Consider the following 12,641-nt stretch of genomic DNA (forward strand, 5'->3'; position numbering starts at 1 on the left):
TATCATTTTATATATTTAAAAAATAACATTGCATTTCTTGTCATAGACATATTTACATGCTATCTCTTATTAAAAGACTTTGATTTTTCATATAAATATCAGTCTTTTTTTAAAAACTAGCCCAAACTTAATATATTATTTGTCATGTTGGGTACATAACAAATAATGTTCAAGATAAATCGATGCATTCCATTCTTATTTTACCTTTGCCTAGATATATAATAATTCTTTCCCCACAAAATGGACTTAACTTTGAACAGTTCCAAAGATGGGTGAGCCCCAAAAAAATGGCTATTTGGACAAACTCTAAGGGTTGTTTGGGCTTGTCCATTAATTTGGGACATGAAACCCACTAAAGGCTAAAGCCAGAAGCAGACTAGTCTTATCCAAGAAGGTAGAACATAAAAGTATATTACACACAAACGTTATGGTAATAGTTAAAATAAAACTTTTGTTCAATCACTCTTAAATCTTACAAAAACCTTATAATTTCAGGGTAATACTTCTTAGGAAGATCAGTTTTCCCATCTTCTCTACGCATACAATGAAGCTTCCAACCTGAAGAGAGATACACCAAAGAAGAAGAAAAACAGAGCAGAAAGGCTTTCATTCATACTCAAAACTACAATATTTATAAAGAAATCATCAGCTTCTATGTAGAAGCCAATGACCCAATATCATACCCAGACCAAATTCACAGAAATCCCAATTAGATCAGCTTATCTGCAATTACCCACTCAGAATCACGGAGATTTAAGCGATCTTGACCTCAATGGTCTTGGGCTTCTTGGGCTCCGGCGGTGGTAGCTTCTCAACGGTGACGGTCAGTACTCCATCTTGACAAACCGCGGAGATCTTATCAGTATTCGCATTCTCCGGCAACGCAAACTTCCTCATAAACTTGCCTACCCTCCTCTCCATTCTCACGTACTTGACGCCTTCCTTCTCTTCCTCGCGCTTCCTCTCTCCGCTGATCACCAGCACATTGTCGTCCTCCACCTGAACCTTGATGTCGCCGGACTTCAGCCCCGGCATGTCGACGATGAAGGTGTAGGAATTCGGGTACTCCTTGACGTCAGCAGGCGTCGCCGCCATGGCCTTGGCGTCGCGGACGTAGGTGCGAGTGGGGGCGCTGACGGACTTGTCGGAGTCATCGGTGGCGTCTAGCATGTGTTGGAGGGCAGAGAAGAGTGGAGAATCGAAGCCCATCATCCTCGAATCCATGTTGGGTGTCAGAGATTTGTTGGTGTGAGATTGTGAACAACTGCAATTGCGAATGTAGAAGTGCTTGAATGTTGGAAGAAATCGGAGGCAGTGATGTGGATTTTATAGAAGACGAGTTGGGAAACAGAGGAAGGTTCTGGAAAGAACAAGAAGAGGAGAATTGGGGGTTTGTCTTTGTTGGCTCTGCTCCAACGGTTCCAGAACCAGAAGTTTGTGGAAGTTTCTCCTAAATGACTAAAGTACCCCTTATTTGTTCATAAAAAATTACCTTTTGAAAGAAGTTCCATTTCTACTTACACAGTAGTTCACAAATCTTTTATCATATTATTATCAACAAGCTATGGTTTTGATCAATGCTTGGTGTAAATTTTTATTTTGATTTTAGAAGAAAAAAAAAGACATAATTTTAAAAGGTATTATTATAGTAAAAGTTAAAATAAATTTTTTAAATAAAATCATTTTTTAGGAAATGTTTAAAAAACCAACTTAATAATTTAAAGTGAATTAATAATTTAATTTAAGTTATTAAGTAAATTAAGTATGTTTGGTAAAATAACTTAATGATATCACTAAAAATAAAAATAAAAATTAATTTTTAAATAAAAATAATTAACTTATTCTTAAATCTATATTTTTATTTTTATTTACCATCATTTATCCGAATTATTCTCATAATCTATTTTACTACTTCATGATTTCCATTGTTACTTAAACTACTTTGTCCTCATTATAATTTATGAAAATAATCATATCAATTTGATGATTTACAATAAATTTTCAGTTAATTTTATTAAACAACCTTAATATTTGAAATGAGAATTAAGTAATAAGTTTTAAGACTAATAATTTAAGTATAATTTAACTTAAAATCAACTTAAATAATTAAATAATAAGTAATAAGTTTTACCAAATATCATTTTAATATTGTTCTTATAATAAAGTTAGTTAAATAAATATAAGAATTTTTATTAATCATATAATAGAGTTTTTGAACTTAGATTCACTTCAATCCAACTTGTGTTTTATCTTTTAAAATTTAAAAGTTAAACATATCTAAGCATCAACAATTTAAAAAAATTTGCTCTTTATTTCTAAATCGTACATTAATAATAATAGACTAATCAATTATGAGTATGGATAATTTGCCCCTTATAAATTGTTGGTTTAAGGGTATGAAAAAAAGGACTAGTCCAAAGCACACAAATAAATAACGTAATGAATAGTAAGAAAAATTTATAGGTTGAGGTGTAACAAACATTGTCCTTAAAATAGATCAACTCTCCTCGAAGACGAACTTGGTACACTTAGGTACTAGTGGTCCACCTTCAGGATTCAATAGTCATTGAGTGCACTTTGTAAGCGAGACGTGTACAACTCAGGTTCATGAAAAATTCGTATTCATATTTAGAGAGTGATGAGTGATATGCTTTTATGACTAATAAAATAAGATAAAAAAAAAAAAGTAGCATAGATCATCGCACACGTACGCAAAGGGCCTTCCACGCAAGATGCATGTGGGGATCGAAGCCCCACTCAAATGGGTTTGGCCCCAATGGGCGCGCAAGACTCACCCACACCTCTTCACAAGCCCATTGGGCTAAGGAAGGTTAATAAACCCATTAAAGATGTTCATCTCTTTCCTATGTCGACAAGCAAAAAATACTTTTCACATTTACACTCTTCCTGCTATGCAAGTCAAGTTGGGTACATTTTGTTTGGATTGAACAAGGTGTAGAAGGATTAAATAGAAGTACATCATTGATGATAATATTGCTTAAATTTATTTAAAGTCTTTAATAACTTTTCAGCTTTGTAACTTCATTATTCTAATACCAGTCATTACATTTGATCATTTTCAAAGAGAACAACTCTTCCCTGAGACAAATATGGTGTCACTCTCCCAATCTAAATTACAAATTTAGATTATCAAATTCCCTACCCAAAATCTAATCTTCCCAATTTAAAAAAGACTTGTAGTGAAGTTGTCAACCAGAGGAAATACCACACCTTACTATGGCTTTTTAATTGCCGTTAAATCTTAAAAATTTTCCAGGAAAAATGAAAACGAGGCAAGGAAGAGAAAAGGCAGACTTCATTGACGGTACTGAAAAATCAAAACTACACATTATACTGTAATGAAGAGATCAGTATCTTCATCACCCCAAGCCATTGACCCAAGATCAAACCCAAACAAAGGCCCCTGTGGCATTATTTACTATTAAAAACCCAGAAAAACCCTCCCAAAACCCCCTACATTTCAAGCAATTTTGACCTCAATGGTCTTGGGCTTCTTGGGCTCCGGCGGTGGCAGCTTCTCAACGGTGACGGTCAACACCCCATCTTGACATACAGCAGAGATCTTATCAGTATTCGCATTCTCCGGCAACACGAACTTCCTCATAAACTTCCCCACTCTCCTCTCCATTCTTACGTACTTGGCACCTTCCTTCTCCTCCTCCCGCTTCCTCTCTCCGCTGATCACCAGCACATTGCCGTCCTCCACCTGAACCTTGATGTCGCCGGACCTCAGCCCCGGCATGTCGACGATGAAGGTGTAGGAATTCGGGTACTCCTTGACGTCAGCCGGCGTCGCCGCCATGGCCTTGGCGTCCCGGACGTAGGTGCGGGTGGGAGCGTTGAGAGACTTGTCGGAATCGTCGCCGGCGTCGAGCATGTGTTGGAGGGTTGAGAAGAGTGGAGAATCAAAACCCATGACCCTCAAATCCATTTTGCTTTTCAGCGATTAGTCTCTGAGATCTGCTAAGATTTGTAAATGAAAATGTTGGAATTGATTTTCTTATGAGGAATTCATGCCGGTGGTGTGGTTCTTATAGGTGGTGGGTTTGGGTTTGGAAGCAGAGGAGTTTCTGGAAGAAGAGAGAAGAGCAACACTGGTAGCTTCCGGAGCTTTGACTCAAAATAGTGTGTTTTAAAAAAAATTTCAAAAAATAAAGTTGTTTTGAAAATAATGTCCGATCTGATGCGTCTTGTGTCACATAAACTGCCATGTCATAAAACCGTAGTTGGTGACTACGGTTTTATTTTTCTAAAGTGGTTAGAAACCATAGTTACCAACCACAGTTTTAACTTTAAGTTTAAATATAGTGCCTATTGTTTTAATAAAATTTAAAAATATATTTTTATATCAAATTAAAAATATCAATTATTTAATTTCGTATATTATTATTTTTAAAATAATGAAATAAGTATATTTAAAATCAAAATAATATAATATTTTTATTAAAAAAATTAAAGTTATATATAAATATATATAAAGTTAAAACCGCAGTTGGTGACTACGACTTTGACCATCTTAAAAAAAAGTCAAAGCCGTAGTCACCAATTACGACTTTAAACTTAAAGTTAAAACCGTTATTGGTAACTACAATTTCTAACCACTTTAGAAAAATAAAATCATAGTTACCAACTACGATTTTATGATATGACAGCTTATGTGGCACAGACGCATTAGATCGAGCATTATTTTCAAAACAACTTTATTTTTTGGAATTTTTTTTTAAAACGCACTATTTTGGATCAAAGCTCTAGCTTCCGGAAGTTTTATGGACCTTCTTACAAGTTAAAACGGAAAAAGTCAAATTGACTAAAGTGCCCTTCTGTCTCTATGGCTGCAAAATCCCGTTATGTGGACGCCTTGAATGTTGTTGCTGTAATTAAGACAGCAATCTAAATTTTTTCACCGATACCCTTTTACAGTATCCGTCTCCCGTGTAGAAGTTTTCACCCGTGGGTAACCGATAAGAACAACAAAACAATTAAAATCTCTATAACATTCCCCAAAAAATAAAAAAATAAAAAATTGTTCTCAAATTAGATAATCACCTAACAAAACAAATCTAGAATGTTTGAATTGATTTTCAATTAAATTATATTTAAATTATTAATTTAAAATTTATTATTTAATCAATATTTTAAATATTAAAATTATTTAATAAAATTAACTTAAAATTTATTCTAAATTATCAAATTAATATATTTATTACCATCAATAATAATTAAAATAAAACATCGATAAAAAAATAAAATAAAAATATAGATGTAAAAATAAATTAAAATTATCTTTTATTTTAAATCATAATATTAAATTATTTTACCAAATATACTATACTTAATTTAATTAATGACTTAATTTAAATTATTAAATTAATTTACCTATATATTATAATCTTATAAACACACCCACCTACAAATTTTCAAGATTTCTAAAATATCCTTCTTTTTATAATCTTTCACATGTCTTTTTTCTTCCTTTTTTCCAAAACTTATTTGTTAGCAAAAGGATATTTAAGGTAAATTTATAGTTAATTTCAACTTTACAAATTTTAATAAAAAATTATTACTTAGAAATAATTTAAAAAATATTTTAGAAGTGAAAAATGCTGAAAACCCAAAAAAATAAAAGGAAAAAAATTCATAGTAATTCAAACTTGTAATACTAAACATAGAAAGAAATTATGTCGGAAAATATAGTTGCAAACAACTTTGTGAATATTTGAAATATTTTAAGGCTATTTTGCAATGTTTTAAAAATCGGATTGATTATTGAATAAAAAAAGTTATCGGTACATGGTTCACTAGTTGGACCGTCGGTCGAACCGCTATCGAACCGGTGACGTCATAAATATATATTTTATTATTTTATATAATATAAAAAATTAAAACATTAATAAATTCTATGTAAATTTTGACAACATCTATTTTGTTTATTGAGTAACTTGAGTTTTGTCACAAAATTTTTTACCTGTAGAAGTCATCAATTATCATATATGATATTTATAAAACAATATAAGATGTTATACATTCATAATATCAATAAACTCAACATTATCAAATAATCAAACCATTACTATCCTATAATAACCAAATTATCAAAGAGTTATTAACTTAACACATTGTCCATAACAAATAATACAAATATCAACCATAGGTCCACAACACTAAAATAATTACTCAAAATAAAAACATAACATGTCAATGTTTGAATATTCATGAAGATTTTTGCATACTAATAAATATAAAATTCATGTTTTCATTCATTTTGGAAATTGGAATATGGAGATTGAAAATGAGCATTTGAAAAACCAAAAAAAAAAATTAAAATCATTTGAACCGGTTTTTTTCCTCAGAACCGGCCGGTTCGTCTGGTTCACCGGTTGGACCGCCAGTTCAAGCGGTCCAATCCCGATTCGGTCTCCATCCGGTCTAATGACCGGACCGAACCGGAACGGTGACCGACCGACGGTCCAACCGGTCTAGTCCGGTTTTTAAAACCATGCTATTTTGGTTATTTTAATAAAAACATTTTTGTTTTTATTTTTTTATATTTTAATTTTTTTTTAAATATATCTTCAAAACAAAAACAAATTCAAGCATATGTAATCGTGACCCAATTCGGTTAGCAAATCCAAAATCTAATCCCAACATAAAACCTTAATATATATGGCACCTTAAATTTGAGGTAATGAAAATGGCACACTAAAAATAAGGGAAAAGGTTTCACTCGTAGAGATGAAGATTGAAGACTACATACTGACTTGGGAGACATCGGGTACAAGATCCCAAAAACCAACACACCCTCATATACACCGAACCCAAACACAACCCAAAATCACGCAAAATCCAAGAAGATATAAACACAAGCTCGTCACATCCATGACCTCAAATTTCCAAACCCCAAAGATCTCAAGCAACCTTCACCTCAATGGTCTTGGGCTTCTTCGGCTCCGGCGGTGGCAGCTTCTCAACGGTGACGGTCAACACACCATCTTGACAAACCGCAGAGATCTTATCAGTATTCGCATTTTCCGGCAACACAAACTTCCTCATAAACTTCCCCACCCTCCTCTCCATTCTCACGTACTTGGCGCCTTCCTTCTCCTCCTCCCGCTTCCTTTCTCCGCTGATCACCAGCACATTGTCGTCCTCCACCTGCACCTTGATGTCGCCGGACTTCAGCCCCGGCATGTCGATGATGAAGACATAGGAATTGGGGTACTCCTTGACGTCGGCCGGCGTCGCAGCCATGGCCTTGGCGTCGCGAACGTAGGTGCGGGTTGGAGCGCTGACGGGCTTATCAGCGTCATCGACGCCGTCGAGCATGTGTTGGAGGGTTGAGAGTGGAGAATCGAAGCCCATGATTCTCAAGTCCATATTGGATTTTCAGACGATGATTGATGAGTAGAATCTCTAAGCTGCTTCTTTCGCTGTGTGAAGAAATGGGAGGTTGCAGTGGGGTTTTATGGGTGATGGGGTTTAGGAGAGAAGGCAGACGGGAAGTTTCTGGAGAGAGATGGAAATGGATAATTGAGACATGGAGGGTTCCAGGTGGTTCTCTTCGCTTTTTCCACATGCTTCCAGAATTTGACAGAGTTTTAAATGACTAAAATGCCCTTCTACAGGATCCACGGTAAGAAACAAACATGGCTTCCCTCTTCTAGACGTTTGTTAAGGATTCTTTCCCTATTGAACGGACTTGACTTTGAATTGGCAAGATAAAAAAAAGAAAATTCATGGGCCGTCCGTGCAATTGCACAAATACTAAGGCCCATTTGGGCTTGCCCACTAATCAGAGATATGAAAGCCATTAAATGTAGAACAAGATTGGTATATAGAAGATAAAAAGTATATTCCACACAAAAATATGAAATAAAAAGGGTCTTCCATGATTTTAGCCTTAGACAATGTATAGCCTAGAATAGCTCCCTAAACTTTCTCTCTGTATCTATGTATCTTTGGACTCGGTTCCGCAGAAAGAATATAGAAGAAAACCATTTCAACATGATATCAGAGCACGATCCTAGGATCTCTGCTCCACCCACCCATTGACCAGAAAAAATTACTGATTGCTTGGACTCCATGACGGAATCCACTGACTTGACTAAGTCCATTCTTGAGGACTAAACAACCAAGATGACAGAAGCTTTGAACAAAGCCCATACCTCATCCCACCCATCATATTCTCCCGCTGCCCCAATCGGCATTAAATTGGATGGCTCCAACTATGTCTTATGGTCTCAGGTTGTTGAGATGTATATCTCTGACAAAGACAAGTTGGGATACATCAATTGTCGAGGGATGGATGATCAACTCTATGGATTCTACCTTGATAGGTAACTTCATTCGCTTCTCAACAAAAAAAACAGGTACGGGATTCTATTGCTATAACTTATTTAGATGGGACTGATACGTCTCAAGTGTATGATCTCCGGCGTCATGAGACAAGCTGGCGGACCCATTGAAAAATATTATAATGATCTTCAAGACTTGTGGCGCGAAATTGATTTTCGTCGTCTTAACCCAATGAAATGTGTTGCTATAATTCAATCCTATAGGAAGATAGAGTTTACATCTTCCTCGACGGATTGGATGACCGACAGGATAAGGTTCGGACTGATGTGCCGCAATTACAACCATTTCCTACGATTGAATAGGCCTATGCTCATGTTCGAAGAGAAGATATCAAAACAGGCTGTAATGACTTCTGGTGCAGATCCTATCCCTGGTGTTGTTATGACGTTTAAAGGATTCAATACTGGTGGAAAGTCGAACCCACCTTCTAAGCCTAAGGCCCAATCTGATGATGGAAAATGTACTCACTGTGGGAGCACCAAACATACCCGCGAAGCTTGCTTCAAACTAATCGGGTATCCAGATTGGTAGAATGATTTTCAGGCATGGAAAAAGCGTGAAAGTGCTGCTATTGCTGAAAGCACGGGTTGCGCTGCTATGGCTAATGCTAAACCTCAATTATCTTTCCTCCCCCAAATAGAGTTACCAAATGATCCCACGCTTCCACACAATCAAGGTAATTGTGGGCATCTACTTCTTAGCTCTACTCCGCGTGATGATGGTGTTTGGATTATTGATTCTGGGACTACAGACCACATGACATTTGACTCCAATGATTTCTCCCATTTCACTCAACCAAGAAGAACATGTATTGCAATTGCTAATGGGGTCACATATCCGGTTACATGGTTGGAACAATGACTATATCATCATCTCTCTCGCTATCTCACACTCTACTTGTCTCTTCCCTATCAAACAAATTGATGTCTATAAGTAAAGTTATTACAGATCTCAATCGGTATTAATTTATCATACATTTTGTTTTCTTCAGGATATTCTCGCCAAGGAGATTATTGGACATGATACTGATTGGAGTCAAAATATGTGCTTTAATGACACATATTCGATATGATTTACATACCGAAGAACATACTCAAATCACCCAATTTGACCTAAATTGATATTAAGTCCTTAACCATGAATTTAACTTGTATTTTAAAGATTTATCTTGTATTAAAGAAAAGAAAATGATGCAAATTGAATCATTTTAGATTTTGAAAAATTAAAAAATGATTAAATGAAAAAAATAAGCAAATCAAGATTTATAGACCATGAGGAAAGATCATGAGTTTAAAAAATGATAAATGACCATTATTAAGTAAGAAAGAATGTAAGAAAACATAGGAAATGAAACATGAAACAAGCTGCATGGAAATTTAGAATTCAAAAACTTCTACAACTCGTGGAAATTTAGAATTCAAAAACTTCTACAACTGACGGACATACTCATGAAAGCAATGTCCAACAAAAACTTCTACAACTCACTCAACAAATGGGGCATTAGAGATACCTACGCACAACTTATCAACTTGAGTGGGAATGTTGGCGTGACCTGTTAACAGGAAACCGAATAGTCTTTTATAGGAAGCCTTTAATTGTAAAATCCCTTGCAGAAAGAATATAGAAGAAACCTATTCCCATATTCCCAAAATACTTGCCTCTTGGGCTAATGGTCCTCACACACGCGGGCCGCAGCATCCCGTTGCTACAGTCTTGAGTGCTTGCAGGTCATTGACTAGTTGGAAGGAAGCCTGAATGAAGAAAGCTTCACTCAAACAGACTCTAATAGCAGTTGTGGATATAAAACAAAACAAATGAAACCTAAAACAACATAGCCCACACCACCACCACCGTACATAAGTCTCTGCACACATAAAACTCATATTTATTCACTATTTTCCACATTAATTTACATAGATACCAGATCCACCATATCCACCATATCCATGGATCACTTGAAACAAAGCCAGACAAAAAGGTAGCACACAGCCAAGTTCTCAACTAGAGAAACTTCGACATGGTCACCCTCATACACTTATATTACCATACCATATCATATATTTTATATATAAACCCTTGTAACCCACATAACTTATCCACCAACTTTGACCTCAATGCTCTTGGCTTTCTTCGGCTCTGGCAGTGGCTTCTTCTCAACAGTCACAGTGAGCACGCCGTCCTGATAAACAGCCGATATGGCTTCGGGATTTGCATTCTCCGGCAGCATAAAGGTCTTGAGGAACTTCCCAAGTCGCCTCTCCATTCTCAGGAACTTCACGCCCTCTTTCTCGTCCTTTTCCTTCTCATGCTTCCTCTCTCCAAACACCACCAGCATGTTGGGTTCCTCGATCTGGACCTTGATCTGGTCCGGCTTCAGACCCGGCATGTCCACCAGGAAGACGTACGAGTTTGGGTACTCTTTCACGTCTGCTTGCGTCGCGTTCATGGCTTTGTGGTCGCGCACGTAGGCTCTCGATGGTTGCTGCGTCTTCGGCTCCTCGTACATGTCTATCATGTCATGGAGGGCAGACAGCATTGATGAATCCAAACCCATTATCCTCCAATCCATCTTCCTCCTCTTCTTTTCCTCCTCCTCCTTTCTCTTCTTATGGGGTACATGGTTTTTTGTGGGGTTTTATATAGCACTGGGGTTTAAGGGGGATGACTAGGGTTACTGCTGGGTTATGGTTGGGGTAAGATTAAAGGACGATCGGGGACGTTAAAACCAGTGAAATTAGGACTTTGAATTGGCTTTCGGTATTGATTCTGAAGGAACTGAAAGTGAACGGCTGTGATCGTAGCTACACTTTCGGAACAACTCGGTGGGTCTTGTTTTTTTATGGCTGCAACGTGGTGGGTTCCTGAGGCGTGTGCGAGTCACTTGGCAATCATATAGAATGACAACTGGTCAGTTATGGGGGCTGTTTGGCTACCTTGACATCTATAATTCTTCCCTGTTAAAAGAAAAATCTCAATTCCAAACTAGCGTTTGGTTCCTTGGAAATCTATACCCCATCTTAGCATTGAAATCACAAGTCTAAATTAGAGGAAGAAAATGTTTGTATGTACGTAGGCTGAGACATAGAATGGAAAGTATAATGAGTAAAAACAATATCAATAAAAACATTTCCAAACTAAAAATCAATGCCTAAAACTCATAATATGTTATGTTAGGTAAATTTTACAACTATTACAATATATAGTATTGTTTTTATCTCCTTTCTTATACTAAAAGCTAACACTAACATTTTTTTTTTCCCCTCATACAAGACAAATCAGCTAGAGCTATAATTATGATCTTGTCTCCCATAAAATAAAATTTAGATACCATGTTAAAGTACTAACCTAGAGAAATCGACAATAACAATATGGTCAACTTGGGTACGTACTAATTTCAAGTGAGACGGTGAGATTATACATACTCCAACTTTATTTTATTTATTTATTTATTTATGATATCTTACAGTGATATTATACATACTCCAAAGTCCAAAGGGACAACCAGACCCCAACCGCATCAAAACAAACTTCTAAGAAAAAGGGGATCCAACGGCCTTAAAACAAACCCAAAAAGGAAAAGCGCACGCAGAGCTTGAAGCCATGTCTACATATGAGATGATGAAGTACATGTGGTTATTTGCCAACTCGGACCTCAATCCTCTTGCATGGCTTGGTCTCCGGCAGATACTTCTTCTCCACAGTAACGGTCAGCACACCATCCTGGTAGATGGCGGATATGGTATCCATGTCTACATTTTTAGCCAACACAAACCTCTTTAGAAACTTACCAAACCTCCTCTCGATCTTCAGGTACTTCACCATTTCTTTCTTATCCTTTTCATCCTTGTCCTGCTTCCTCTCTCCGTAGACCACCAGCACGTTCTCGTCCTCAATGTGGACCTTGATTTTATAGGCCTTGAGCCCCGGCATGTCCACCAAGAACACGTATGCATTTGGGTACTCCTTGACGTCCGCTTGGGTTGCCGCCATGGCCTTCCCATCTCTCACGTAGGTTCTTGATGTGGCGTGCGGCACCGGCTCCTCGTACATGTCTAGCATGTCCTGGAGAGCCATCAGCATTGAGGGATCAAAACCTATGTTAGTCAAATCCATCTTCTTTCTTTCTTTCTTTCTTCTTGGTCTGTGATGGTGTTTATATATGGGTGTGAGTGGTGGGTGGGGTTTAGCTTTTGGCTAAAGCTACCCATGGATTTTCGGGTCGAGAGTGAAGGACAAATGGATGATCAAGAGCGGTTGAACTTGTTGAA

General features: G+C 36.7%; 5 protein-coding genes across 5 annotated transcripts; all 5 read right to left on the reverse strand.

Moving 5' to 3' along the window:
• Positions 1 to 431: 431 nt before the first annotated feature.
• Positions 432 to 1,404, reverse strand: LOC100250883 (17.3 kDa class II heat shock protein). Its single transcript, XM_002280596.4, has one exon. It carries the CDS (start codon positions 1,222 to 1,224, stop codon positions 754 to 756), a length of 471 nt encoding a protein of 156 aa, XP_002280632.1. The 5' UTR covers positions 1,225 to 1,404; the 3' UTR covers positions 432 to 753.
• A 1,894-nt stretch (positions 1,405 to 3,298) lies between these two features.
• Positions 3,299 to 4,121, reverse strand: LOC100245734 (17.3 kDa class II heat shock protein). Its single transcript, XM_002280611.5, has one exon. The coding sequence runs from the start codon at positions 3,950 to 3,952 to the stop codon at positions 3,482 to 3,484; it is 471 nt and encodes a 156-aa protein (XP_002280647.1). The 5' UTR covers positions 3,953 to 4,121; the 3' UTR covers positions 3,299 to 3,481.
• Positions 4,122 to 6,657: 2,536 nt separating this feature from the next.
• On the reverse strand, positions 6,658 to 7,575 carry LOC100268056 (17.3 kDa class II heat shock protein). Its single transcript, XM_002280644.4, has one exon. It carries the CDS (start codon positions 7,393 to 7,395, stop codon positions 6,928 to 6,930), a length of 468 nt encoding a protein of 155 aa, XP_002280680.1. The 5' UTR covers positions 7,396 to 7,575; the 3' UTR covers positions 6,658 to 6,927.
• Positions 7,576 to 10,238: 2,663 nt separating this feature from the next.
• On the reverse strand, positions 10,239 to 11,213 carry LOC100262906 (17.3 kDa class II heat shock protein). The gene has a single exon (XM_002280695.3). It carries the CDS (start codon positions 10,940 to 10,942, stop codon positions 10,466 to 10,468), a length of 477 nt encoding a protein of 158 aa, XP_002280731.1. The 5' UTR covers positions 10,943 to 11,213; the 3' UTR covers positions 10,239 to 10,465.
• Positions 11,214 to 11,792: 579 nt separating this feature from the next.
• LOC100257856 (18.8 kDa class II heat shock protein) lies at positions 11,793 to 12,496 on the reverse strand. Its single transcript, XM_002279491.2, has one exon. The coding sequence runs from the start codon at positions 12,484 to 12,486 to the stop codon at positions 12,007 to 12,009; it is 480 nt and encodes a 159-aa protein (XP_002279527.1). The 5' UTR covers positions 12,487 to 12,496; the 3' UTR covers positions 11,793 to 12,006.
• Between the last annotated feature and the right edge of the window lie 145 nt (positions 12,497 to 12,641).

Source organism: Vitis vinifera, chromosome 4 (assembly GCF_030704535.1).
Source record: "Vitis vinifera cultivar Pinot Noir 40024 chromosome 4, ASM3070453v1".
NCBI classification, from domain to species: Eukaryota; Viridiplantae; Streptophyta; class Magnoliopsida; order Vitales; family Vitaceae; genus Vitis; species Vitis vinifera.